This window comes from Mytilus edulis, chromosome 8, assembly GCF_963676685.1.
Source record: "Mytilus edulis chromosome 8, xbMytEdul2.2, whole genome shotgun sequence".
NCBI classification, from domain to species: Eukaryota; Metazoa; Mollusca; class Bivalvia; order Mytilida; family Mytilidae; genus Mytilus; species Mytilus edulis.
The window spans coordinates 7,742,163-7,769,122 of NC_092351.1; the positions used below are offsets into that span (position 1 = coordinate 7,742,163).

General features: G+C 34.6%; 1 protein-coding gene across 1 annotated transcript in view; it reads left to right on the top strand.

The window, feature by feature from the left end:
• LOC139486720 (uncharacterized) overlaps positions 1–26,960 on the top strand; it is a 167,215-nt gene that overhangs the window by 58,105 nt on the left and 82,150 nt on the right. Inside the window, exons 31-40 of the mRNA XM_071271644.1 lie at positions 6,628–6,713; positions 8,737–8,860; positions 10,040–10,160; positions 10,808–10,927; positions 15,141–15,196; positions 17,267–17,366; positions 17,617–17,698; positions 19,187–19,310; positions 21,335–21,425; positions 24,697–24,849. Coding sequence (XP_071127745.1) covers positions 6,628–6,713; positions 8,737–8,860; positions 10,040–10,160; positions 10,808–10,927; positions 15,141–15,196; positions 17,267–17,366; positions 17,617–17,698; positions 19,187–19,310; positions 21,335–21,425; positions 24,697–24,849 — 1,057 coding nt within the window. The remainder of the gene's footprint in view (positions 1–6,627; positions 6,714–8,736; positions 8,861–10,039; positions 10,161–10,807; positions 10,928–15,140; positions 15,197–17,266; positions 17,367–17,616; positions 17,699–19,186; positions 19,311–21,334; positions 21,426–24,696; positions 24,850–26,960) is intronic.

Below are 26,960 nucleotides of genomic sequence, written 5' to 3' on the forward strand. Positions count from 1 at the left end.
CCAGGTTTAAGTTTGGGCTTTAGGTGGGTTTAATGTTTCCTTCCTCTCCCATTCCTGTACCAGGTTAAGTTTGGGCTTTAGGTGGGTTTAATGTTTCCTTCCTCTCCCATTCCTGTACCATGTTAAGTTTGGGCTTTAGGTGGGTTTAATGTTTCCTTCCTCTCCCATTCCTGTACCAGGTTAAGTTTGGGCTTTAGGTGGGTTTAATGTTTCCTTCCTCTCCCATTCCTGTACCAGGTTAAGTTTGGGCTTTAGGTGGGTTTAATGTTTCCTTCCTCTCCCATTCCTGTACCAGGTTAAGTTTGGGCTTTAGGTGGGTTTAATGTTTCCTTCCTCTCCCATTCCTGTACCAGGTTAAGTTTGGGCTTTAGGTGGGTTTAATGTTTCCTTCCTCTCCCATTCCTGTACCAGGTTAAGTTTGGGCTTTAGGTGGGTTTAATGTTTCCTTCCTCGTCCATTCCTGTACCAGGTTTAAGTTTGGGCTTTAGGTGGGTTTTATGTTTCCTTCCTCTCCCATTCCTGTACCAGGTTAAGTTTGGGCTTTAGGTGGGTTTAATGTTTCCTTCCTCTCCCATTCCTGTACCAGGTTAAGTTTGGGCTTTAGGTGGGTTTAATGTTTCCTTCCTCTCCCATTCCTGTACCAGGTTAAGTTTGGGCTTTAGGTGGGTTTAATGTTTCCTTCCTCTCCCATTCCTGTACCAGGTTAAGTTTGGGCTTTAGGTGGGTTTAATGTTTCCTTCCTCTCCCATTCCTGTACCAGGTTAAGTTTGGGCTTTAGGTGGGTTTAATGTTTCCTTCCTCTTCCATTCCTGTACCAGGTTAAGTTTGGGCTTTAGGTGGGTTTAATGTTTCCTTCCTCTCCCATTCCTGTACCAGGTTAAGTTTGGGCTTTAGGTGGGTTTAATGTTTCCTTCCTCTCCCATTCCTGTACCAGGTTAAGTTTGGGCTTTAGGTGGGTTTAATGTTTCCTTCCTCTCCCATTCCTGTACCAGGTTAAGTTTGGGCTTTAGGTGGGTTTAATGTTTCCTTCCTCTTCCATTCCTGTACCAGGTTAAGTTTGGGCTTTAGGTGGGTTTAATGTTTCCTTCCTCTCCCATTCCTGTACCAGGTTTAAGTTTGGGCTTTAGGTGGGTTTAATGTTTCCTTCCTCTCCCATTTGTACCAGGTTAAGTTTGGGCTTTAGGTGGGTTTAATGTTTCCTTCCTCTCCCATTCCTGTACCAGGTTAAGTTTGGGCTTTAGGTGGGTTTAATGTTGCCTTCCTCTCCCATTCCTGTACCAGGTTTAAGTTTGGGCTTTAGGTGGGTTTAATGTTTCCTTCCTCTCCCATTCCTGTACCAGGTTAAGTTTGGGCTTTAGGTGGGTTTAATGTTTCCTTCCTCTCCCATTCCTGTACCAGGTTAAGTTTGGGCTTTAGGTGGGTTTAATGTTTCCTTCCTCTCCCATTCCTGTACCAGGTTAAGTTTGGGCTTTAGGTGGGTTTAATGTTTCCTTCCTCTTCCATTCCTGTACCAGGTTAAGTTTGGGCTTTAGGTGGGTTTAATGTTTCCTTCCTCTCCCATTCCTGTACCAGGTTAAGTTTGGGCTTTAGGTGGGTTTAATGTTTCCTTCCTCTCCCATTCCTGTACCAGGTTAAGTTTGGGCTTTAGGTGGGTTTAATGTTTCCTTCCTCTCCCATTCCTGTACCAGGTTAAGTTTGGGCTTTAGGTGGGTTTAATGTTTCCTTCCTCTCCCATTCCTGTACCAGGTTAAGTTTGGGCTTTAGGTGGGTTTAATGTTTCCTTCCTCTCCCATTCCTGTACCAGGTTAAGTTTGGGCTTTAGGTGGGTTTAATGTTTCCTTCCTCTTCCATTCCTGTACCAGGTTAAGTTTGGGCTTTAGGTGGGTTTAATGTTTCCTTCCTCTCCCATTCCTGTACCAGGTTAAGTTTGGGCTTTAGGTGGGTTTAATGTTTCCTTCCTCTCTCATTCCTGTACCAGGTTAAGTTTGGGCTTTAGGTGGGTTTAATGTTTCCTTCCTCTTCCATTCCTGTACCAGGTTAAGTTTGGGCTTTATGTGGGTTTAATGTTTCCTTCCTCTCCCATTCCTGTACCAGGTTTAAGTTTGGGCTTTAGGTGGGTTTAATGTTTCCTTCCTCTCCCATTCCTGTACCAGGTTAAGTTTGGGCTTTAGGTGGGTTTAATGTTTCCTTCCTCTCCCATTCCTGTACCAGGTTTAAGTTTGGGCTTTAGGTGGGTTTAATGTTTCCTTCCTCTCCCATTCCTGTACCAGGTTAAGTTTGGGCTTTAGGTGGGTTTAATGTTTCCTTCCTCTCCCATTCCTGTACCAGGTTAAGTTTGGGCTTTAGGTGGGTTTAATGTTTCCTTCCTCTCCCATTCCTGTACCAGGTTAAGTTTGGGCTTTAGGTGGGTTTAATGTTTCCTTCCTCTCCCATTCCTGTACCAGGTTAAGTTTGGGCTTTAGGTGGGTTTAATGTTTCCTTCCTCTCCCATTCCTGTACCAGGTTAAGTTTGGGCTTTAGGTGGGTTTAATGTTTCCTTCCTCGTCCATTCCTGTACCAGGTTTAAGTTTGGGCTTTAGGTGGGTTTTATGTTTCCTTCCTCTCCCATTCCTGTACCAGGTTAAGTTTGGGCTTTAGGTGGGTTTAATGTTTCCTTCCTCTCCCATTCCTGTACCAGGTTAAGTTTGGGCTTTAGGTGGGTTTAATGTTTCCTTCCTCTCCCATTTCTGTACCAGGTTAAGTTTAGGCTTTAGGTGGGTTTAATGTTTCCTTCCTCTTCCATTCCTGTACCAGGTTAAGTTTGGGCTTTAGGTGGGTTTAATGTTTCCTTCCTCTCCCATTCCTGTACCAGGTTTAAGTTTGGGCTTTAGGTGGGTTTAATGTTTCCTTCCTCTCCCATTCCTGTACCAGGTTAAGTTTGGGCTTTAGGTGGGTTTAATGTTTCCTTCCTCTTCCATTCCTGTACCAGGTTAAGTTTGGGCTTTAGGTGGGTTTAATGTTTCCTTCCTCTCCCATTCCTGTACCAGGTTAAGTTTGGGCTTTAGGTGGGTTTAATGTTTCCTTCCTCTTCCATTCCTGTACCAGGTTAAGTTTGGGCTTTAGGTGGGTTTAATGTTTCCTTCCTCTCCCATTCCTGTACCAGGTTTAAGTTTGGGCTTTAGGTGGGTTTAATGTTTCCTTCCTCTCCCATTCCTGTACCAGGTTAAGTTTGGGCTTTAGGTGGGTTTAATGTTTCCTTCCTCTCCCATTCCTGTACCAGGTTAAGTTTGGGTTTAGGTGGGTTTAATGTTTCCTTCCTCTCCCATTCCTGTACCAGGTTTAAGTTTGGGCTTTAGGTGGGTTTAATGTTTCCTTCCTCTCCCATTCCTGTACCAGGTTTAAGTTTGGGCTTTAGGTGGGTTTAATGTTTCCTTCCTCTCCCATTCCTGTACCAGGTTAAGTTTGGGCTTTAGGTGGGTTTAATGTTTCCTTCCTCTCCCATTCCTGTACCAGGTTAAGTTTGGGCTTTAGGTGGGTTTAATGTTTCCTTCCTCTCCCATTCCTGTACCAGGTTAAGTTTGGGCTTTAGGTGGGTTTAATGTTTCCTTCCTCTCCCATTCCTGTACCAGGTTTAAGTTTGGGCTTTAGGTGGGTTTAATGTTTCCTTCCTCTCCCATTCCTGTACCAGGTTAAGTTTGGGCTTTAGGTGGGTTTAATGTTTCCTTCCTCTCCCATTCCTGTACCAGGTTAAGTTTGGGCTTTAGGTGGGTTTAATGTTTCCTTCCTCTCCCATTCCTGTACCAGGTTAAGTTTGGGCTTTAGGTGGGTTTAATGTTTCCTTCCTCTCCCATTCCTGTACCAGGTTAAGTTTGGGCTTTAGGTGGGTTTAATGTTTCCTTCCTCTCCCATTCCTGTACCAGGTTTAAGTTTGGGCTTTAGGTGGGTTTAATGTTTCCTTCCTCTCCCATTCCTGTACCAGGTTAAGTTTGGGCTTTAGGTGGGTTTAATGTTTCCTTCCTCTCCCATTCCTGTACCAGGTTAAGTTTGGGTTTAGGTGGGTTTAATGTTTCCTTCCTCTCCCATTCCTGTACAAGGTTTAAGTTTGGGCTTTAGGTGGGTTTAATGTTTCCTTCCTCTCCCATTCCTGTACCAGGTTAAGTTTGGGCTTTAGGTGGGTTTAATGTTTCCTTCCTCTCCCATTCCTGTACCATGTTAAGTTTGGGCTTTAGGTGGGTTTAATGTTTCCTTCCTCTCCCATTCCTGTACCAGGTTAAGTTTGGGCTTTAGGTGGGTTTAATGTTTCCTTCCTCTCCCATTCCTGTACCAGGTTAAGTTTGGGCTTTAGGTGGGTTTAATGTTTCCTTCCTCTCCCATTCCTGTACCAGGTTAAGTTTGGGCTTTAGGTGGGTTTAATGTTTCCTTCCTCTCCCATTCCTGTACCAGGTTAAGTTTGGGCTTTAGGTGGGTTTAATGTTTCCTTCCTCGTCCATTCCTGTACCAGGTTTAAGTTTGGGCTTTAGGTGGGTTTTATGTTTCCTTCCTCTCCCATTCCTGTACCAGGTTAAGTTTGGGCTTTAGGTGGGTTTAATGTTTCCTTCCTCTCCCATTCCTGTACCAGGTTAAGTTTGGGCTTTAGGTGGGTTTAATGTTTCCTTCCTCTCCCATTTCTGTACCAGGTTAAGTTTGGGCTTTAGGTGGGTTTAATGTTTCCTTCCTCTTCCATTCCTGTACCAGGTTAAGTTTGGGCTTTAGGTGGGTTTAATGTTTCCTTCCTCTCCCATTCCTGTACCAGGTTTAAGTTTGGGCTTTAGGTGGGTTTAATGTTTCCTTCCTCTCCCATTTGTACCAGGTTAAGTTTGGGCTTTAGGTGGGTTTAATGTTTCCTTCCTCTCCCATTCCTGTACCAGGTTAAGTTTGGGCTTTAGGTGGGTTTAATGTTTCCTTCCTCTCCCATTCCTGTACCAGGTTTAAGTTTGGGCTTTAGGTGGGTTTAATGTTTCCTTCCTCTCCCATTCCTGTACCAGGTTAAGTTTGGGCTTTAGGTGGGTTTAATGTTTCCTTCCTCTCCCATTCCTGTACCAGGTTAAGTTTGGGCTTTAGGTGGGTTTAATGTTTCCTTCCTCTCCCATTCCTGTACCAGGTTAAGTTTGGGCTTTAGGTGGGTTTAATGTTTCCTTCCTCTTCCATTCCTGTACCAGGTTAAGTTTGGGCTTTAGGTGGGTTTAATGTTTCCTTCCTCTCCCATTCCTGTACCAGGTTAAGTTTGGGCTTTAGGTGGGTTTAATGTTTCCTTCCTCTCCCATTCCTGTACCAGGTTAAGTTTGGGCTTTAGGTGGGTTTAATGTTTCCTTCCTCTCCCATTCCTGTACCAGGTTAAGTTTGGGCTTTAGGTGGGTTTAATGTTTCCTTCCTCTTCCATTACTGTACCAGGTTAAGTTTGGGCTTTAGGTGGGTTTAATGTTTCCTTCCTCTCCCATTCCTGTACCAGGTTAAGTTTGGGCTTTAGGTGGGTTTAATGTTTCCTTCCTCTCCCATTCCTGTACCAGGTTAAGTTTGGGCTTTAGGTGGGTTTAATGTTTCCTTCCTCTTCCATTCCTGTACCAGGTTAAGTTTGGGCTTTATGTGGGTTTAATGTTTCCTTCCTCTCCTATTCCTGTACCAGGTTTAAGTTTGGGCTTTAGGTGGGTTTAATGTTTCCTTCCTCTCCCATTCCTGTACCAGGTTAAGTTTGGGCTTTAGGTGGGTTTAATGTTTCCTTCCTCTCCCATTCCTGTACCAGGTTTAAGTTTGGGCTTTAGGTGGGTTTAATGTTTCCTTCCTCTCCCATTCCTGTACCAGGTAAAGTTTGGGCTTTAGGTGGGTTTAATGTTTCCTTCCTCTCCCATTCCTGTACCAGGTTAAGTTTGGGCTTTAGGTGGGTTTAATGTTTCCTTCCTCTCCCATTCCTGTACCAGGTTAAGTTTGGGCTTTAGGTGGGTTTAATGTTTCCTTCCTCTTCCATTCCTGTACCAGGTTAAGTTTGGGCTTTAGGTGGGTTTAATGTTTCCTTCCTCTCCCATTCCTGTACCAGGTTAAGTTTGGGCTTTAGGTGGGTTTAATGTTTCCTTCCTCTTCCATTCCTTATCAGGTTTAAGTTTGGGCTAACAGTTGGTTTAAGTTCGGACTTTATCCTCTGCAATTCATGTATCAGGTTTAAGTTTGGACTTTATTCTCTGTCATTCCTATATCAGGTTTAAGTTTGGGATATATCCTCTGCCATTCCTGTATCAAGTTTAAGTTTTGGGTATATCCTCTGCCATTCCTGTATCAAGTTTAAGTTTTGGGCATTATCTTCTTCCACTCTGTTTCAGGTTTAAGTCTAGGTTTATCCTCTGCCATTCCTGTGTTAGGTTTTAGATTGAAACTTCATGAAGATATCAATCGCTGTATGTACCAGTAATTCAGATTAAAACCTAATGAAGAATGTTAACATGATTTATAGGAGTGAAGAGTATATGTCAATGAAACAGCAACAAAAAAAAAAAACAGCTAATACCCAAAAAAATGAAAACACCTATAGGACATAAGTTAAGATAAATTCTTTATTCTTATTTTTCTTATGATTGTAAAATAATACTAATAAATAATAAAAACCATTATATTTTACAGTTACAACTCTGCCTCACATTCTGTACCAGTGGCTCAATTTATTGGTCCAAAGCCTTTCTCTGAAAACTTGAAGAAAATCAGTCTGAGTAAGTATAGATGTCAGTCTAAATAGGCACAGCTGAAGCGTGCCCTCCATGTGTGGGATTTCCTTGCTGTGTTTTTTCTGGAATTGAAAAGTTTTTAAGTATTTTTTTCCATTTTTCCAGAGTTGGGAACTTTTTTAATTTTTAGCAAAACTTACAAAACATGATACAATTTTTGAGTAATAAACTGAATCCCAGTTTTCAACTGAGATACCTGAAACTTCACAGATAGATTGTACATGTGTTGAAAGTGATGAAGTGATATTATGGGATTGTTCGATGAACTTTTTCTTAATTTTCTGTAACTTTTATTGTCAATTTCAGCAAAATTTTCAAAGCAGGTTACCAGTTTTGTTGTTTCATTCAACAATTTTATATCCAGGTTATCATCGTATTACCGACTATTAAGTGTGGGGTCCATTTTGGGCATTATCTTCTTCCACTCTGTTTCAGGTTTGAGTCTAGGTTTATTTCATTGACATGTTTGTACTATTTATAAATACCTTCCATTATGCATTGAAAATTGTGAAACAGACCTATATGCTGATGACACCACTCTTCATAAATCTGGGAAAAACATAGAAAACATACATGATGATGTTCAAGAAGATTTATACAGGGTTGAAGAGTGGTGTAAAATGAACAACATGTTCATTAATGCAAATAAAACAAAATGTTTGGTTACTGGAACAAAACAGAAACTATCAATTCAGACCTGTCAACCAAACTTGATAATAAATTCAAAAGTATTACAAAATTCTTCATGTGAAAAATTATTAGGTGTTAAAATTGACAACACACTTAACTGGAAAAATCAAATTGACCAAGTTTGTGCTAATATATCATCCAGAATATACCTTCTTTCTAAAATAAAGAAATTTTTAGATATAAATGCAAGGAAAACATATTACGATGGGTATATTCTTCCCTTAATTGACTACTGCTGTATTATTTGGGGTGAATGTAAAAAAGAAGGGATAACAAGAATTTTAAAATTTCAAAAAAGGGCAGCAAGATTAATTCTAGATGCAGATCCTTTATCCCCCTCAGCCCCCTTATTTAAAAAACTTGGGTGGATGACAGTTGACAATAGAATAAAATACCACACATATTTACTTCTATATATAAATGTATGCGTATGGAAGCACCAATGTACCTAGTTCAAAAGTTTAAACTGAAATTAGATAATAATCCTTACTCCTTAAGAGGTGTCACTCAAGGTAATCTGATAGTTCCTAAGCCAAAAGCTGAACTATTTAAGAAATCCTTTGCTTATTCTGGATCAGTATTATGGAATGGACTACCACACACAATGCGTAAAGCTCAAAACACTTTTACGTTTAAGCAAAGTATCAAGAAGTACCTAACACAACCCTGATAAGAAATGTTTGCTACAATGTATTTGTATATTTTTTATTTTTTATTTTCATTTGATTTTTTGACTACATGTATACATCTTAAACAGCATTATATCTTATGTTAATAACAATACATTGAACTGCATGAGTGTAAATTTACTATGTGTAAATATCTGTTTTGATTGTATTGTAATTTGTATGTGAGGGCCTCAGGGAAGATTAGTTTATTGTAACTAACTGAGTTTACCCTCTTTAAATAAAGAATTTATATTTATTATTATTATTTAATTTCTAGAAAAGCAACCATGATTTAACTGCAATATGATAAAGCGGCTGATTATTTAACATTGATGTGATATAACTGTGGATTCATTAATACTAAAAGCAACTTAGCCAATTCTCATAGATTTTCAGTTACTAGTATAAAAAAAAAATTTGACACGTTACAATTTTGGTTATTTTGATAAAAAAATATGGCAAACTCAGTTTTGCAAAAATAGAAAAATATATTAAGTTCACAGTTTATGCTTGTTGTTCTGTCTAAAGATGTCTTAGTTTTATAAGTACTGACAGTTTTGTTTGTCTTTATTTTAAATGTGTATTTCTATATATGTATCCATGTTTGTCTTTATTTTAAATGTGTATTTCTATGTATCCATTGTTTGTAGAGATAATAGACTGTGGTGACAAGACTAACATAGGAATTGGTATCTGCCCAGGAAAGGCTTATCCAGTAAACAGAATGCCTGGGTGGAATAGATGGTCTATTGCTTATCATGCTGATGATGGAGGGTGAGGAATCTCTTTAAACAGACAATTAAATTCACAATCTATTTAGAGTGACAATTAAAACTAAGTTTATGTATTGGGTCCATCCCTATTCAGAGTTTAAAATTTTAGTCCACATTGACTTTATCATTAAGCCTGAACAATGAAAGAAAACTTAACATTTATTTTTACCACATTATTTTGCCATTAATTACAAAGATATGTTATTACAGTAAAGCATGTCTAAATGGAACCTCTTCAGAACTTATATTTTTGTTTGGTTTGGCAGATGTTTGGTTAAATCAGATTCACAAAACATAAAATTTGATATGACTGGACTTGAGAACAAATTTGGTTTAGACTGGTTTTTGGTTTATGCAAGATTCGGTTAAGACAGGTTTCACTGACTATGTGTTTATGAGACTTGTCTTCACTGATGAGGTTTGAAAAGACATTTCAGAAAATTGTTAAGTTGAATTTTCAGGAGAATTGTTTATTTATTGAAAATACAATCCATTATAATGTACAGCATGGTGCCAAAAAGTGAATAACATGATCCTTACATTGTTTAAGCTATAAAAGCAACATCAGGAATTTTTTTCAGACTATTAAAACATATCCTATGATCTGACACATAACCCAGTATGAGCACTGTCTTCAGATGTGTGAATTCTATCACTAGAGGAAATAGTCTGTTAATTTGTTCTTGGTCTTTAGTCAGTATTACACAGTTCGATATCAAAGATAAACCCTAAAATATCACAGTTTCATGAAAATTTAATCTAAGAAATTGTTTATTCAATAGTTTCATATTGGTTGAAGTATTTGAATTACTTGCTCAAATTAAAATTTATTCCAAAAATTTAACAAGTATGCTGTAATTTTGATGAAATAAGAATTTAAGTTAGGGATTTAGATTCAACATTCAACAAAACATATACAATTTCTAAATTCACAAATTTTTGTGATATACATTAATTGAAATAGAGAAAATTATCAAATGTTATGACTTTTGTCCACAACCTGTACAACTTGGATTGATCTTGGAACATGAAAGATATTTTTTTGCTTGTTTTGTAGGGTTCTTAAAACAAATAAATTATCCAACAGGACTTAGAATATAGATTTTTCAACCCAAAATAAGAGATTTATTGATTTTCATTTGTATAAGTTTTATTTGACCCAGCTCATATTATATTTCAGAATATTTATAGAAGCCGGTGCTGCTAATTCCCATGTAGTAAAATGTACCAAAGGAGATGTGATGAGTATGTTCTGTGATGTGGTTTCTAAACAGCTTGTTTTCTACAAGAATGATCAAGAGGTATGAATGTCTTCTACAAGAAAGATCTAGAGATTTGCATACCCAACAACCATAAAGTTGATTACATCTATATAAAACTCCAAGGTTGGAATGCTTTATAGAAATATGATTACCCCTTGGATTTTTTCCAACTGGGAGTAAAACCCTGACTTAAGAGGTTTGTTTGTTTGACTGTGCTATATGTATGAATTAGCAGCCAAGTCTTGTCACAAATAGAGATGTTAAATCAGATGCCTACTGTAGAAAGAGTGGAAAGCTATGAGCATATTAAATAACCCTTTTAACTAATCTTTAAATGGTCGTTTTTAAAATGTATCCTGGTGCAATGCAAAATTTCAGTCCTTATCCATCATACCCTAATTTTTCAGTGGCAGTCCCTATCTCCCCTTTCAGCCCTACGAACCCAGACAAGTGAAGAGTTAATCATTTCTCTTTCTGAACATGCAACAAATATTTTGCCACTGGCCATATAGCAAACAACAATCAATCATCAGACATCATTTCTAAGAATTATTACATTAGTCAGCAGATTCCTATCGTCAATTTGGGTCAATATTAAAATAAAGAAAAGCAATATCAGGTCACTGATTTCTTATTATCATCAAAATTTTTTTGAAATATAATGATACATCTCATCTTGTTTTAAGGTAAAACAAATAAAAATCAATATCCCAAGAGGAGGATACTGGCCAATGATTGGTTTGCATTCTGTTGGAGAATGTGTTAAACTGTTGGAGAAAGATCCATGGACCCCTGATCCTGATGATGTAAGTAGAATACCTGATTGTTTTGTCATGGACAGGGTTAGTTGGAATATAGAGTCTAAACTGCCATATATCAGGTTTTTTTTGTCGCATTGACATAGGGATAGCCATCTGGCAGCAGCATCATTAACAAACTTCTTAAAAGTTTTACATTATAGAAGGTGGAAAACCTTGATGCTTCATACTTTGTTTACAGATGATTTATGATAAGAAGTTACATACAAAGAGCTTCTTTAAAGAGTAAGAAAGAGTGAGGATAAGTTATTGATAAAAACTCCATTACAAAAAAAAAAATCATAAACAGCCAATACCAACTGACTGTTCCTATCATTGGACATATTATGCTTTTTGTACAAAATGTGTATGTTACTTACACCTTGGCAATGTTTGTAATAAATAGTCTGTAAGTGTTTTTGTTCATTTGAGAACTTTGTATTTTTGTGTCTTTTAAATTTCTACAAACATATATAGTTTTCAAATGCTTTAACAAGTGTCAGTTTTCCTACTGAAGTTTGGTGGTTCTATCTGGGCACTCTGGATTCTACATTAGAAAATGCCTGTACCAAGTCAGGAATATGACAGTTGTTATCCATTCATTTGATGTGTTTGGACTTTTGATTTTGCCATTTGATTTTGGACTTTCCTTTTTAGCTCACCTGGCCTAAAAGGCCATGTGAGCTTTTCTCATCACTTGGCGTCCGTCGTCGTCGTCGTCGACGTCGTCGTCGACGTCGTCGTCGTTAACAATTTTTCAAACATCTTCTCCTCTGAAACTACTGAATGGATTTGAATGAAACTTAGCATGATTGTTCCTAAGAGTATCCTGCACAAAGTGTGTGCTTCGATTTTTGATCCGTCAAAAAACATGGCCGCCGTTACTTAAAATAGAACATAGGGGTCAAATGCAGTTTTTGGCTTATATCTCAAAAACGAAAGCATTTAGAGCAAATCTGACATGAGGTAAAAATGTTCATTAGGTCAAGATCTATCAGCCCTGAAATTTTCAGATGAATCAAACAAACCATTGTTGGGTTGCTGCCACTTAATTGGTAATTTTAAGGAAATTTTGCAGTTTTTGGTCATTATCTTGAATATTATTATAGATAAAGATAAACTGTAAACAGCAAAAATGATCAGCAAAGTAAGATCTACAAATAAGTTAATATGACCAAAATTGTCAATTGACCCCTTAAGGGGTTATTGTCCTTAATGACAATTTTTCACAATTTGTTCATCATATTTGCTAACTTTAAAAAATCTTCTCCTCTGAAACTGCTAAATGGATTTGGATGAAACTTAGCATGATTGTTCCTTAGATTATCCTGCACAAAGTGTGTGCTTCGATTTTTGATCCGTCAAAAAACATGGCCGCCGTTACTTAAAATAGAACATAGGGGTCAAATGCAGTTTTTGGCTTATATCTCAAAAACGAAAGCATTTAGAGCAAATCTGACATGGGGTTAAAATGTTCATTAGGTCAAGATCTATCAGCCCTGAAATTTTCAGATGAATCAAACAAACCATTGTTGGGTTGCTGCCACTTAATTGGTAATTTTAAGGAAATTTTGCAGTTTTTGGTCATTATCTTGAATATTATTATAGATAAAGATAAACTGTAAACAGCAAAAATGATCAGCAAAGTAAGATCTACAAATAAGTTAATATGACCAAAATTGTCAATTGACCCCTTAAGGGGTTATTGTCCTTAATGACAATTTTTCACAATTTGTTCATCATATTTGCTAACTTTAAAAAATCTTCTCCTCTGAAACTGCTAAATGGATTTGGATGAAACTTAGCATGATTGTTCCTTAGATTATCCTGCACAAAGTGTGTGCTTCGATTTTTGATCCGTCAAAAAACATGGCCGCCGTTACTTAAAATAGAACATAGGGGTCAAATGCAGTTTTTGGCTTATATCTCAAAAACGAAAGCATTTAGAGCAAATCTGACATGGGGTTAAAATGTTCATTAGGTCAAGATCTATCAGCCCTGAAATTTTCAGATGAATCAAACAAACCATTGTTGGGTTGCTGCCACTTAATTGGTAATTTTAAGGAAATTTTGCAGTTTTTGGTCATTATCTTGAATATTATTATAGATAAAGATAAACTGTAAACAGCAAAAATGATCAGCAAAGTAAGATCTACAAATAAGTTAATATGACCAAAATTGTCAATTGACCCCTTAAGGGGTTATTGTCCTTAATGACAATTTTTCACAATTTGTTCATCATATTTGCTAACTTTAAAAAATCTTCTCCTCTGAAACTGCTAAATGGATTTGGATGAAACTTAGCATGATTGTTCCTTAGATTATCCTGCACAAAGTGTGTGCTTCGATTTTTGATCCGTCAAAAAACATGGCCGCCGTTACTTAAAATAGAACATAGGGGTCAAATGCAGTTTTTGGCTTATATCTCAAAAACGAAAGCATTTAGAGCAAATCTGACATGGGGTTAAAATGTTCATTAGGTCAAGATCTATCAGCCCTGAAATTTTCAGATGAATCAAACAAACCATTGTTGGGTTGCTGCCACTTAATTGGTAATTTTAAGGAAATTTTGCAGTTTTTGGTCATTATCTTGAATATTATTATAGATAAAGATAAACTGTAAACAGCAAAAATGATCAGCAAAGTAAGATCTACAAATAAGTTAATATGACCAAAATTGTCAATTGACCCCTTAAGGGGTTATTGTCCTTAATGACAATTTTTCACAATTTGTTCATCATATTTGCTAACTTTAAAAAATCTTCTCCTCTGAAACTGCTAAATGGATTTGGATGAAACTTAGCATGATTGTTCCTTAGATTATCCTGCACAAAGTGTGTGCTTCGATTTTTGATCCGTCAAAAAACATGGCCGCCGTTACTTAAAATAGAACATAGGGGTCAAATGCAGTTTTTGGCTTATATCTCAAAAACGAAAGCATTTAGAGCAAATCTGACATGGGGTTAAAATGTTCATTAGGTCAAGATCTATCAGCCCTGAAATTTTCAGATGAATCAAACAAACCATTGTTGGGTTGCTGCCACTTAATTGGTAATTTTAAGGAAATTTTGCAGTTTTTGGTCATTATCTTGAATATTATTATAGATAAAGATAAACTGTAAACAGCAAAAATGATCAGCAAAGTAAGATCTACAAATAAGTTAATATGACCAAAATTGTCAATTGACCCCTTAAGGGGTTATTGTCCTTAATGACAATTTTTCACAATTTGTTCATCATATTTGCTAACTTTAAAAAATCTTCTCCTCTGAAACTGCTAAATGGATTTGGATGAAACTTAGCATGATTGTTCCTTAGATTATCCTGCACAAAGTGTGTGCTTCGATTTTTGATCCGTCAAAAAACATGGCCGCCGTTACTTAAAATAGAACATAGGGGTCAAATGCAGTTTTTGGCTTATATCTCAAAAACGAAAGCATTTAGAGCAAATCTGACATGGGGTTAAAATGTTCATTAGGTCAAGATCTATCAGCCCTGAAATTTTCAGATGAATCAAACAAACCATTGTTGGGTTGCTGCCACTTAATTGGTAATTTTAAGGAAATTTTGCAGTTTTTGGTCATTATCTTGAATATTATTATAGATACAGATAAACTGTTAATAGCAAAAATGTTAAGCAAAGTAAGATCTACAAATAAGTCAATTTGACCAAAATTGTCAATTGACCACTTAAGGAGTTATTGCCCTTTAAAGACTTTTTTCACAATTTGTTCATCATGTTGACTTACTTTAAAAAATCTTCTCCTTTGAAACTGCTGTATCAATTTCAGCCAAACTTAGGCTAAATGAGTTTTAGAGTTTCAGAGTATCTAGTATAAATTTTATATTTCATTTCCTTGTATGTCAAGAAACATAGCTCCTATGGCTAAAATAGAACATAGGAGAAAATTATTTTTTTTTTGCTTTTGAAGAAAATAGGACGATTCAAAGAACATTTAAATAAATTGAAAAGCCAAAATAATCATTGATATGAGATTAAACCAAAAAAATTCAGGTGAGCGATTCAGGCTCTGGAGAGCCTCTTGTTGAATTTTCCTCGGAGTTCAGTATTTTTGTGTTTTTATTTTTCCTCTAACAATAAAAACTGACCACCACCAAATAACACCAATGAATGAATGAATCAATGTAAAACCTTTGGGTGATTTCTTTATCTCCTTTTATTTGAAATAGTAATTTCTAATTTTGTATTTATATTTTACAGATACCACCTAAACCTGCATCATTTAAAACTTATAAATATGGAAATTTGTGGATAAGGTAATTTTTGTTTATATATTGTTATTTCAGAAATTAATGCCAAAAAAAGCTACAGTGTTGTAAACGCAATAATTTAAACTCACATTTTGAAATTTTTTATATGCATTAAACAGGATTTTTCTCAATATCACAAAAATTAAAATCGCATTTTACCCTTAAATGACAAAATAACAATAATAAATGCACGCAATTATTTCTGAACTTACAGTAATACTGTCAAATCAATTTGATTGATACAATTTCATTGGTAATTTTTTTTATTGCACTCTCTTTATAAAATATCTTTTAATTGACAACAACACTTAAGTAAATTGCAACTTTTATTGGTTGGCGAGTTTTGCCAATAAGTTCAATGTCTTCACATCAAAGTTTACAGAAATAAGAATCTCTGAAGTACAGGGTGATGGCATCAGGCATGTCAGTTTTCCTATTGAAGGTCTGTGGTTTTCTCAGGGCACTCCGACTTCCTCCACCAATAAAAACTGGCCGCCACAAAAAGCCTTAATGCGGGGCTTAAAAGTGGCGTTAAAACACCAAAATAGAAATTCAAATTCATTGTTCATGTTTTTGTAGGACACTTTTTTTGTTTATGTAAGTTTGCACAGGAAATGAATAAAACAAAATACAAAAGTAATTTTTATTGTAAGTTGTTTATTAAGGTTTATCTATTGAATAGATTTTTGTTTTAATCTAGTATAAAGAAAACTGAATGAAAATGAAAAAAATAATCCAAAATTTTAGTTTAAAAATTCTTATAGCAGTTGAAAGAAGGAATATTTGAATGATGATATTATTGTTTATATGATTATTAAAGATAATATAAAATTTAAGATTTCAAGAATAAAAATCTCTACTTGAAATTATGGTTTTTATTGTCGAGCCTGCAACTTTTGTTGCAGAAAGCTCGACATAGGGATAGTGATCCCGCGGCGGCGGCAGCTACGGCGGCGGCGTTAGCTAACTTCTTAAAAGCTTTATATTTTAGAAGGTGGAAGACCTGGATGCTTCATACTTTGTATATAGATGCCTCATGTTACGAAGTTTCCGTCAGTCACATGTCCAATGTCCTTGACCTCATTTTCATGGTTCAGTGACCGCTTGAAAAAAAAGTTCAAATTTTTTGTAATGTTTTCTCTCTTATTATAAGTAATAGGATAACTATATTTGATATGTGCGTACCTTGCAAGGTCCTCATGTCTGTCAGACAGTTTTCACATGACCTCGACCTCATTTCATGGATCAGTGAACAAGGTTAAGTTTTGGTGGTCAAGTCCATATCTCAGATACTATAAGCAATAGGGCTAGTATATTCAGTGTATGGAAGGACTGTAAGGTGTACATGTCCAACTGGCAGGTGTCATCTGACCTTGACCTCATTTTCATGGTTCAGTGGTCAAAGTTAAGTTTTTGAGTTTTGGTCTTTTTATCTAATACTATATGCCATAGGTTAACTATATTTGGTGTATGGAAATATTTAATGATCTTTATGTCAGTCGCGCAGGTTTTATTTGACCGTGACCTCATTTTCACGGTTCATTGCACAGTGTTAAGTTTTTGTGTTTTGGTCTATTTTTCTTAAACTATAAGTCATAGGTCAACTATATATGTTGTATAGAAGCATTGTTAGCTGTACATGTCTGCCTGGCATGGTTCATCTGACCTTGACCTCATTTTCAAGGTTCATTGGTCTTTGTTTAGTTATCTTGGTTAATGTTAAGTTTATGGTACAGTTGTTATAAAGGTTAGCTTTTTACTTAGGACTATCAACATAATATCAATGATTAGTAGAAGGCGAGACATTTCAACGTGTGCACTCTTGTTTTACAAATTGTGACTTGGATGGAGAGTTCTCTCATTGTAACTCATACCACATCTTCTTATATCTATGAATCACACACTTTCACATGCATACTGTATTTAAAACCATCAGTAGGAGAATCACTGTCCTAAAATTTATATCCCATCAAAATAAATGTAACCGTGTTGCAATAGAATTATAGTTGTCATTTTGTATTATTGTATAGTTTGAAATAGAGTTGAATGAGAATTAATACTCTGATATGTTTACAGCCCAGCAAGAAATGTTAGTCTGACAAAGAAAGGTTATACAGCCAATCAATGTGGCTGGATGCTTCTTCACAATCCTACTAAAGTACTCATTGGATATAAGGTATATGTCCCTTCTAGATGTCTCATCTAATTATATGATAAAAAGTTATAATTTCCTTCCTAAAGGTCTGATACTTTATAAACCATCTAGCTTTTTAAAAGCTCTCATTGGATACAAAGTATAGAATTACAAACTTTTACAAAGGTATCTATTTCTTTATTTCTGTAATATAAAAAAATAATGAAAAATTAATAGCTGCATGGGGCTTAATGCCGAAACAGTAGTTTGCAATACTTGTTTCTCATTTCAGATCACTCCAGAATCGTTGGTCAAACGCCCAGTAGGATCTATCTCACCAAATGATGCTAACACATTGTTTTTAACTAAAACATGTAAGTTTTTATGCCCCACATAGGGGCATGAGGTTTTTCAGTTTGTGCTTCCGTTGGTTCGTCTGTCTGTCTGTTCTACTGTTCAGGTTAATGTTTTTGGTCAAGGTAGGTTTAGGTTGAAGTATCATCAACTTGAAACTTAGTACACATGTTCCCTATGATATAATCATACTAATTTTAATGCCAAATTAGAGTTGCGACCCAATTTCTTGGTCAACTAAACATAGAAAATGATAGTGCAAGTGAAGCATCTGTGTACTATAGACACATTCTTGTTTGGTGGCAGAGTGGTCTCTATGTAGTTCATCTACTGTATCTATAGCCTGTCAACACTGAGGTTGTGGGTTTAAACTTATGGCAGGTGTGTATGACATCAATCTTAGTTAACTGAGATTGTCAGTTTTCTTGCCACAAGTTGGTGGTTCTCTGCAGGCAATCAAGCTTCCTCTACCAATTAGAACTGACCACCAGTATTTCCTTAAACACTATCAATCATGTTAATAAACCTTTTATGTTAAACTCATCATATATACATCTTTAACAAAAATAATCTATGAATATTACACAGTGGTGATACAAAAAGCTGTCAAAGTCCAACATATATATTTTTTATGCCCCACCTACAATAGTAGAGGGGCAATATGTTTTCTGGTCTGTGCATCCGTTCATCGGTCTGTCTGTTCGTCAGTCTGTTCGTCCGTCTGTTCGTTCGTCCGTCTGTCCCGCTTCAGGTTAAAGTTTTTGGTCAAGGTAGTTTTTGATGAAGTTGAAGTCCAATCAACTTGAAACTTAGTACACATATTCCTTATGATATGATCTTTCTAATTTTAAAACCAAATTAAACTTTTGACCCCAATTTCACGGTCCACTGAACATAGAAAATGAAAGTGCATGTTTCAGGTTAAAGTTTTTGGTCAAGGTAGTTTTTAATGAAGTTGAAGTCCAATCAACTTGAAACTTAGTACACATGTTCCCTATGATATTATCTTTATAATTTTAATGTCTAATTATATTCTTTATCCAATTTCGTGGTCCATTGAACATGGAAAATGATAGTGCGAGTGGGGTTTCCGTGTACTTTGGACACATTCTTGTTTATTACAAATTGATTGTCCTGTATATGTAAATACTTCTGGATTTTTTTTATGACTTTCAATTAATGAAGTTGTACAATATTGAGAAAAGAATGTAATTCTTGTTTGAAAGATAGCAGTATTGTATTTCATATTGATAGCATATCCTTAGTTTGCAGTATAATTTTTGTCAATTTTTGCTATTTTGTGGCTTGAATAAAAGAAGTTCTCTATGGATGTGACTCCTATATATTTTTTTATATTAAAAAAGAATGCTAAGGTATTTCTTTGAACCACAAATTTTCTATTTAATATTAAAAAGTTATCTTTTAATGTTATGCATAATATACCAACAATGTAAACCTTATAATGATAACTACAAAAAAATCAGAAATAGTTTTATAACATATTTCAGCTATCATAAAGGAAGATGCTGTAACTATTCAGTGGATAGCTATAGAGCAGGTTAAAGAATACTCAACAGACCAAATACTACAGCTGTTTGATGCTGCTAGTTCTAGTAGTACTTATACACACAGGTAATGGTATAGATTATAGAGGTGTTAACATTGATGTGTAATAGGTAACAGACACTACACCTGCTACCTGATACTGCTAGTGTCAGAAGTACATATACACAGGTAATTGTATAGATTAGAGAGATGTTAACATTAATGTGTATTAGTTAACAGACACTACACCTGGTACCTGATACTGCTAGGGTCAGTAGTACATATACACAGGTAATTGTATAGAGTAAAGAGATGTTATCATTGATGTGTAATAGATAACAGACACTACACCTGGTACTTGATACTGCTATTGTCAGAAGTACATATACACAGGTAATTGTATAGATTATAGAGATGTTAACACCGATGTGAAATAGATAACAGACACTACACCTGTTACTGCTTGTGTCAGTAGTACATATACACATGTAATTGTATAGATTATAGAGATGTTAACACTGATGTGTAATAGATAACAGACACTACACCTGTTACTGCTTGTGCCAGTAGTACATATACACAGGTAATTGTATAGATTATAGAGATGTTAACACTGATGTGTAATAGATAACAGACACTACACCTGTTACTGCTTGTGCCAGTAGTACATATACACAGGTAATTGTATAGATTATAGAGATGTTAACACTGATGTGTAATAGATAACAGACACTACACCTGGTACCTGATATTGCTACTATCAGAAGTACATATACACAGGTAATTGTATAGATTATAGAGATGTCAACACTGATGTGTAATAGATAACAAACACTACTCCTGGTACCTGATATTGCTAGTGTCAGTAGTACATATACACAGGTAATTGTATAGATTATAGAGATGTTAACACTGATGTGTAATAGATAACAGACACTACACCTGGTACCTGATATTGCTACTATCAGAAGTACATATACACAGGTAATTGTATAGATTTTAGAGATGTTAACACTGATGTGTAACAGTTAATAGACACTACACCTGGTACCTGATATTGCTACTATCAGAAGTACATATACACAGGTAATTGTATAGATTATAGAGATGTTAACACTGATGTGAAATAGATAACAGACACTACACCTGTTACTGCTTGTGTCAGTAGTACATATACACAGGTAATTGTATAGATTATAGAGATGTTAACACTGATGTGTAATAGATAACAGACACTACACCTGGTACCTGATATTGCTACTATCAGAAGTACATATACACAGGTAATTGTATAGATTATAGAGATGTTAACACTGATGTGTAATAGATAACAGACACTACACCTGGTACCTGATATTGCTACTATCAGAAGTACATATACACAGGTAATTGTATAGATTATAGAGATGTTAACATTGATGTGTAATAGATAACAGACACTACGCCTGGTACTTGATACTGCTAATGTCAGTTGTACATATACACAGGTAATTGTATAGATTATAGAGATGTTAACATTGATGTGTAATAGATAACAGACACTACACCTGGTACTTGATACTGCTAATGTCAGTTGTACATATACACAGGTAATTGTATAGATTATAGAGATGTTAACATTGATGTGTAATAGATAACAGACACTACACCTGGTACCTGATATTGCTACTATCAGAAGTACATATACACAGGTAATTGTATAGATTATAAGGATGTTAACAATAATGTGTAACAGATAACAGACACTACACCTACTGCCTGATACGGCTAGTACTAGTAGTACTTATACACACAGGTAATTGTTAAGTTTATAGATATGTTAACATTGATGTGTAATAGATGACAGACAACACACTAGGGCTGCTACCTGATGCTTCATGTAAATTTTAATGTTCTTTATTGTTAGTTTTCATGTGAAAAAAATCTTCTTTGATTGTATTAAATTTTGAGATAATTTTACAGAATGTGTATATATTTATAGTCATTTGAAATTTTAAAACATTTACAATTGGTTTAAAAAGTTTTCTTTAGTTGTTTGCGTCTTTAACTTGTGGTCTCATTGACATAACTATCATCTTCTTTTATATTAACCATATATTTCTTCATTTTAGGTTAGGATTACTGATAAAAGACACTGCTTTAGGGGATGTAGAAACTTTGCCAAAATTTCAAGATTTAGGATCAACATCAGGGGATGGCGCTGTAAGTTTTATTAACCTAGTTTACACAATGGAATAATGCAATATACACAAAACTGAATTTGAATTAAAAAATCTTTTGTTGGAAGAATAACATATCTTTATTTTCCCTTCCTTAAACTGTTTCCCTTCTATAGCCCCAAGTTCTCCATTCATCTTTAGTGACGTTTGCCTTGATTTAGTTTTAAGTTTTATTTAACTGCTGCTACTCTATCTATAATAGATAGCAATGAGGTTCCCTGATTTTGTTTGAATAATTACTGTCTTGATTGCTCATTTTGGTCTCCATTTTTTAAACACACATCAGTATAAATCATAAATGTCAGCTAGGGGATGCATACAATCAAACCTTTACATTTGATAATCATGGTGGCTTGTCCTGTTATCCAGTCAGTGTAATTGGTTGCCAGCCATGCCTTATTTTAACTTATATTAAAAATCATCTAAACAAAAATATAAATGGACATAATAGACAACATTACAAAAGATTCTTAACAGACCTACACAAAGTATTACTCTTTTTGTACAAATAATAAACATTGTGGTTTAATATGTCACTAATTTTCAGACATACATACCTGTCAACTGGACCGGATTCTGCGGGTGTGACCCGAGATTTTCACAATTCTGAGGGATCACCCGGATCACCCGCCGGGTCATTGAAATAACCCGGAAATTCCGAAAATGACCCGATTTCACCCGTATTTCTTAGCCTTGAGATTGATTTTCATAAGTAATATTCCTTTGAAATACCGGCAAATTCGTAATTCTTCCATGAACATGCAGTTCATCTAGCTATGTAAACTGTCAAATTAAGTGACCCATTAAGTGCATGGCTTCACTTGACAGCTTTGGTGTCAAACACACTGTTGATTAACACCAATTACCTTAGCTTTAGGTCGTAAATAAATTGCCCTGTTGTTTTACAAAGATATTTCAACTAAGAGTTACTTCCCCTTATTTGTCACCATTCAAAATTATTCCTTATATTTACGTTTTATGGGTGAAAAAGATTAAATCATAATAATATAAAATTCAAATACATATTGAAAAATTACTTTTCATTATTTTTATACCTTTATACAATTTTTAAAAAAAAGTTGAAAATTATTTTTTACATTTATACTGTTTTTTATTTGGGCGGGTTGTTGTCTCTTTGACACATTCCCCATTTCCATTCTCAATTTTATATTTAACTGTATTACTATATTTTATCATAGTCTAATTTCCTTGTCAATTGAGGGTTGAATGTAATACCTGTACATGGTATGTTTAAAGGCTAGTAGTCTCATTTTAAAATTACAATTGAAAAATAAATTTTAGATGATGACAAAAAGTAAAGGACATAAGACTGTGATACACAAGTTTATAAAAATCTTTAAAAGTGTAATGAAATAATAATAAATAAGATTTAAAATGACTTAACCAAGTGAACATGCATTGATGTTTTGGTATCTTTGATATACATTATAAGAAAATGTACCATAAATACTGAAATTCAGCTCGCAAAAGTTCGTACGCGTTATGACCTGAGATTTGATTCTGCAATGCAGGTCATGAACTGCATTTTCATCGTCACAGGTTGACAGGTATGGACATAGTCAGCCTTTCTTACATAACAAATCTATTGTAACTATTGTTAATGGTTTCTCATCCTGAATATGCATGACATAATTGCCACTTGATATTTAGCAATCAATCATCAATCAATCAATATTGTTTAGGTTTTAAGATTAAACAGTATTTGTTATTGGAAATTATAACAATGCAGTGCATACTGTGGATTCAGTTGTTTTTGTGGTTACCAATTTTCTTGGATGAGGAAAACTGACTTTTGTGGATATTCAATTTCGTGGTTTTGACAAAGTCAACATACAAGGCAATGGAAAATTTACAATTCGTTTAACATTTAAATTCGTGATTAACCTGTACCCACATAATCCATGAAAATTGGTAGCTAATGAATATTAATGAATCCACAGCAGTACAATTTTACATAAAATTCAAATATCACAAGAGATTTAGAAATAAATTTGGAAAAACTTTTACAAATCTGTCTCAAGGAAGTGCCAACAGTATATTCAATATAGGACAAAATATGATAAATTTTAATTAATTACACCTTATGTAAGAATCCGGGGTTTTGATTGGTTAATAGCCAGTGTATTTTTCACCAATTTACTGTTATCAAATAAATATCGTTCATTTTTAACGCCGCCGGGGTATTTGCTAAAAGGATATGCCTTTTTTACCCTCTCTGCCGTGGTATTTTGAACAGATATATCATGTTATGGAGGGGTATTTGCGAAAAATACCAGTCAAGGGACTGTGAAATTTCCCGAGCCGCCAGGCGAGGGAAATTCTGTCCCAAGACTGGTATTTTTCGCAAATACCCCTCCATAACATGATATATCTGTTTAATTACACCGAATAGATTTGGATTGAAACTCTCTGTACATGTGCAGATAAATACTATCAAGCTGCAATTCATAAACATGTTTATGCATAATTTAGGGTATAAGTGGATATTATCATAGAACCGCTGGAATTATACATGTTCTAATACGCGTTAGCTCGCTTTCATTATGTAACGTCATATCCGAAATCTTTTGGCGGGAAGCTGCTCGCGAGGGTAAAAAAGGAATACTTAAAATGGCAAATACCATGGTATTTGAGGCAAATTCACCGGCAGTGGTGAAAAACAGGCAAATTCGTTTGAAATGAGGAAAACATATTAGAATATGCGAAAAATACACTGGCTATCAACCAATCAAAATCTTGCTTTTTTATATAAGGTGTAATTAGCCAAAAAATACTCTATCCGACTGGACGCTTGTAACGTCACGATCATCAATGTGTTTTAGTACATTAACATTCGGTGTAATTAAACAGATATATCATGTTATTGAGGGGTATTTGCGAAAAATACCAGTCTTGAGAATGAATTTCCCTCGCCTTACGGCTCGTGAAATTTAACATTCTCTCCACTGGTAATTTTCGCAAATACCCCTCCTTAACATGATATATCTGTTCAAAATACCCCAAAAAAAGTATGAAGCCGTCAACTTTTATTAATATTCATATTCAAAGTAAAAGGTGAAAATGGAAAACATATTTACAAATCTAGTTTGTTTTTATCTTAAAAGAAGCAAATTACAAAGCAAAAAATTATATTCTCTGTTAAAAAGATACATTATATTTTGTATGGGTCACACGGAATAATCATCTATAAAATAGTTTATTGATCCCCAAATTTATGTTCTATTTTTTTTCAGAGTCCAGGAAAACAAGATGGGTATAAGCTTGAAGTATTTAAGAACTGTATTTTGGTTGACTCCTACCTACTGAAGAGAGGAAGGTATATCCTAGATTTGGTTGATCTAGACAAGACAAAACCGGATTACATCATTAAAAGACCAAAATGTCCAGTAAGTTTTAACAATAACTTTTAGTTCTATTTCATAAAACATAAAAAAAAAAACATTTCTTCACATTTTGCAATATACTGGTTGACTTTTGAAAATAATATTACAGTAAATAAAGGCAACAGTAATATACTGCTGTTAGAAACTCATAAATCTATGGACAAAAAACAAAATCAGGGTTACAAACTAAAACTGAGGAAAACTCATTAAATATAAGAGGAGAACAACAACACAACAGAACCACAACATTAAAATGTAACAATTTCAATATGTATAGACAATTTAGTTATTCATTAGTTGTTAATTTTTTCTCAGAGATATGATTGTTTAAATTCTTATCCAATATCTTCCTTTTGTGATAGGGATATGTGACTGAGAAAACCAGTACCATACCTTTTAAATAGAACTATTTTGAATATCAAATATACTTCTTCTTCTGTGTATTAGCCTCCTTTAAGTAGGAGCACCTCCAAATGGAGTATATACCCTTAATGCCTTATTAAATTTAATATATACATATAAATATAGTGTAAAAAAAAATACACCTGAATCTATTTAGGTTATGCTATTTCATGGAAAGATAGACAGATTTGACAGGGATCTGATGCGTTTATGACTGCTTTAAATAGCATCTGTTAATTATATCTGAATCTGATCAGTTTCAGATACCTATGATTAATCAGCTTACTTGTAACATATTTCATCTTAATTTCTTGATCTTATATCATATATGATCAAGCTAGAAAAAGTTACCTATTTCATAGCTTCCACTCTTTACATAGTTAGTGACCCCTGAGATATCAATAATTGTTAACTGGGGTATAAAAATATGGTTGTATGGGTTTCTGTTGGGCAATAAAACATAATTACAGGACATATCAATTTCATTGGGATGAATTTTAAATATCAGTTTTATTAAAATGTGCCTTATTTTATCTATTTCTAAAAACATATTTACTCTATATATACATAGTTATGTGAAAGTGAGATCCTTTATGGCAGAAAAACAAACTATTTACGTTGACATGGTTTTAATCGTAATAGCAAGTAAAGTCCTACAAAGACACAATAGTAAATACATAAATAAATTGACATGAAATGAAAATATCAAAGTACATGTAGCAATTATTATCAACATAACGTATACCTCTTCTTAACAACTATTAATTAGCGTGAAATTATCATCGATTTAAAATTAACAGCAAATATGTTTCCTAGTCAACATAAAAATAATTTGATTTATTTTTATGCCCCACCTACGATAGTAGAGGGGCATTATGTTTTCTGGTCTGTGCCTCCGTTCGTCCGTCCGTCTGTGCGTCCGTCCGTCCGTCCGTCTGTGCGTCCGTCCGTCCGTCCGTTCGTCCCACTTCAGGTTAAAGTTTTTGGTCAAGGTAGTTTTTGATGAAGCTGAAGTCCAATAACTTGAAACTTAGTACACATGTTCCTTATGATATGATCTTTCTTATTTTAAAACAAAATTAGACTTTTAACGCCATTTCATGGTCCACTGAACATAGAAATTAAAAGTGTGAGTTTCAGGTTAAAGTTTTTGGTCATGGTAGTTTTTGATGAAGCTGAAGTCCAATCAACTTGAAACTTAGTACACATGTTTCTTATAATTTGATCTTTCATATTTTTAAACTAAATTAGACTTTTGACCCCATTTTCATGGTCCACTGAACATAGAAATTAAAAGTGTGAGTTTCAGGTTAAAGTTTTAGGTCAAGGTAGTTTTTGATGAAGTTGAACTCCAATCAACTTGAAACTTAGTACACATGTTCCTTATTAGTTGATCTTTTTACTTTTAAGGCCAAATTAGATTTTTTACCCAATTTCATGGTCCATTGAACATGGAAAATGATAATGTGAGTGGGGCATCCTTGTACTTTGGACACATTCTTGTTAACTACAATTTTACTAGACTAAATAAGTAACAAACTATAAAAAAAATATTTAAAAGTACAAAGTGTGTAATGCATTCTATCACTTTACTATAATAGAAGTACACAAAATATATAAACAAACAAAAGAAACAAAGAGTTTGTTTTAATTTTAAATGACATAATTAACCATCATTCAGTTATTTTAAATTAATAATATCATTAAAGAAA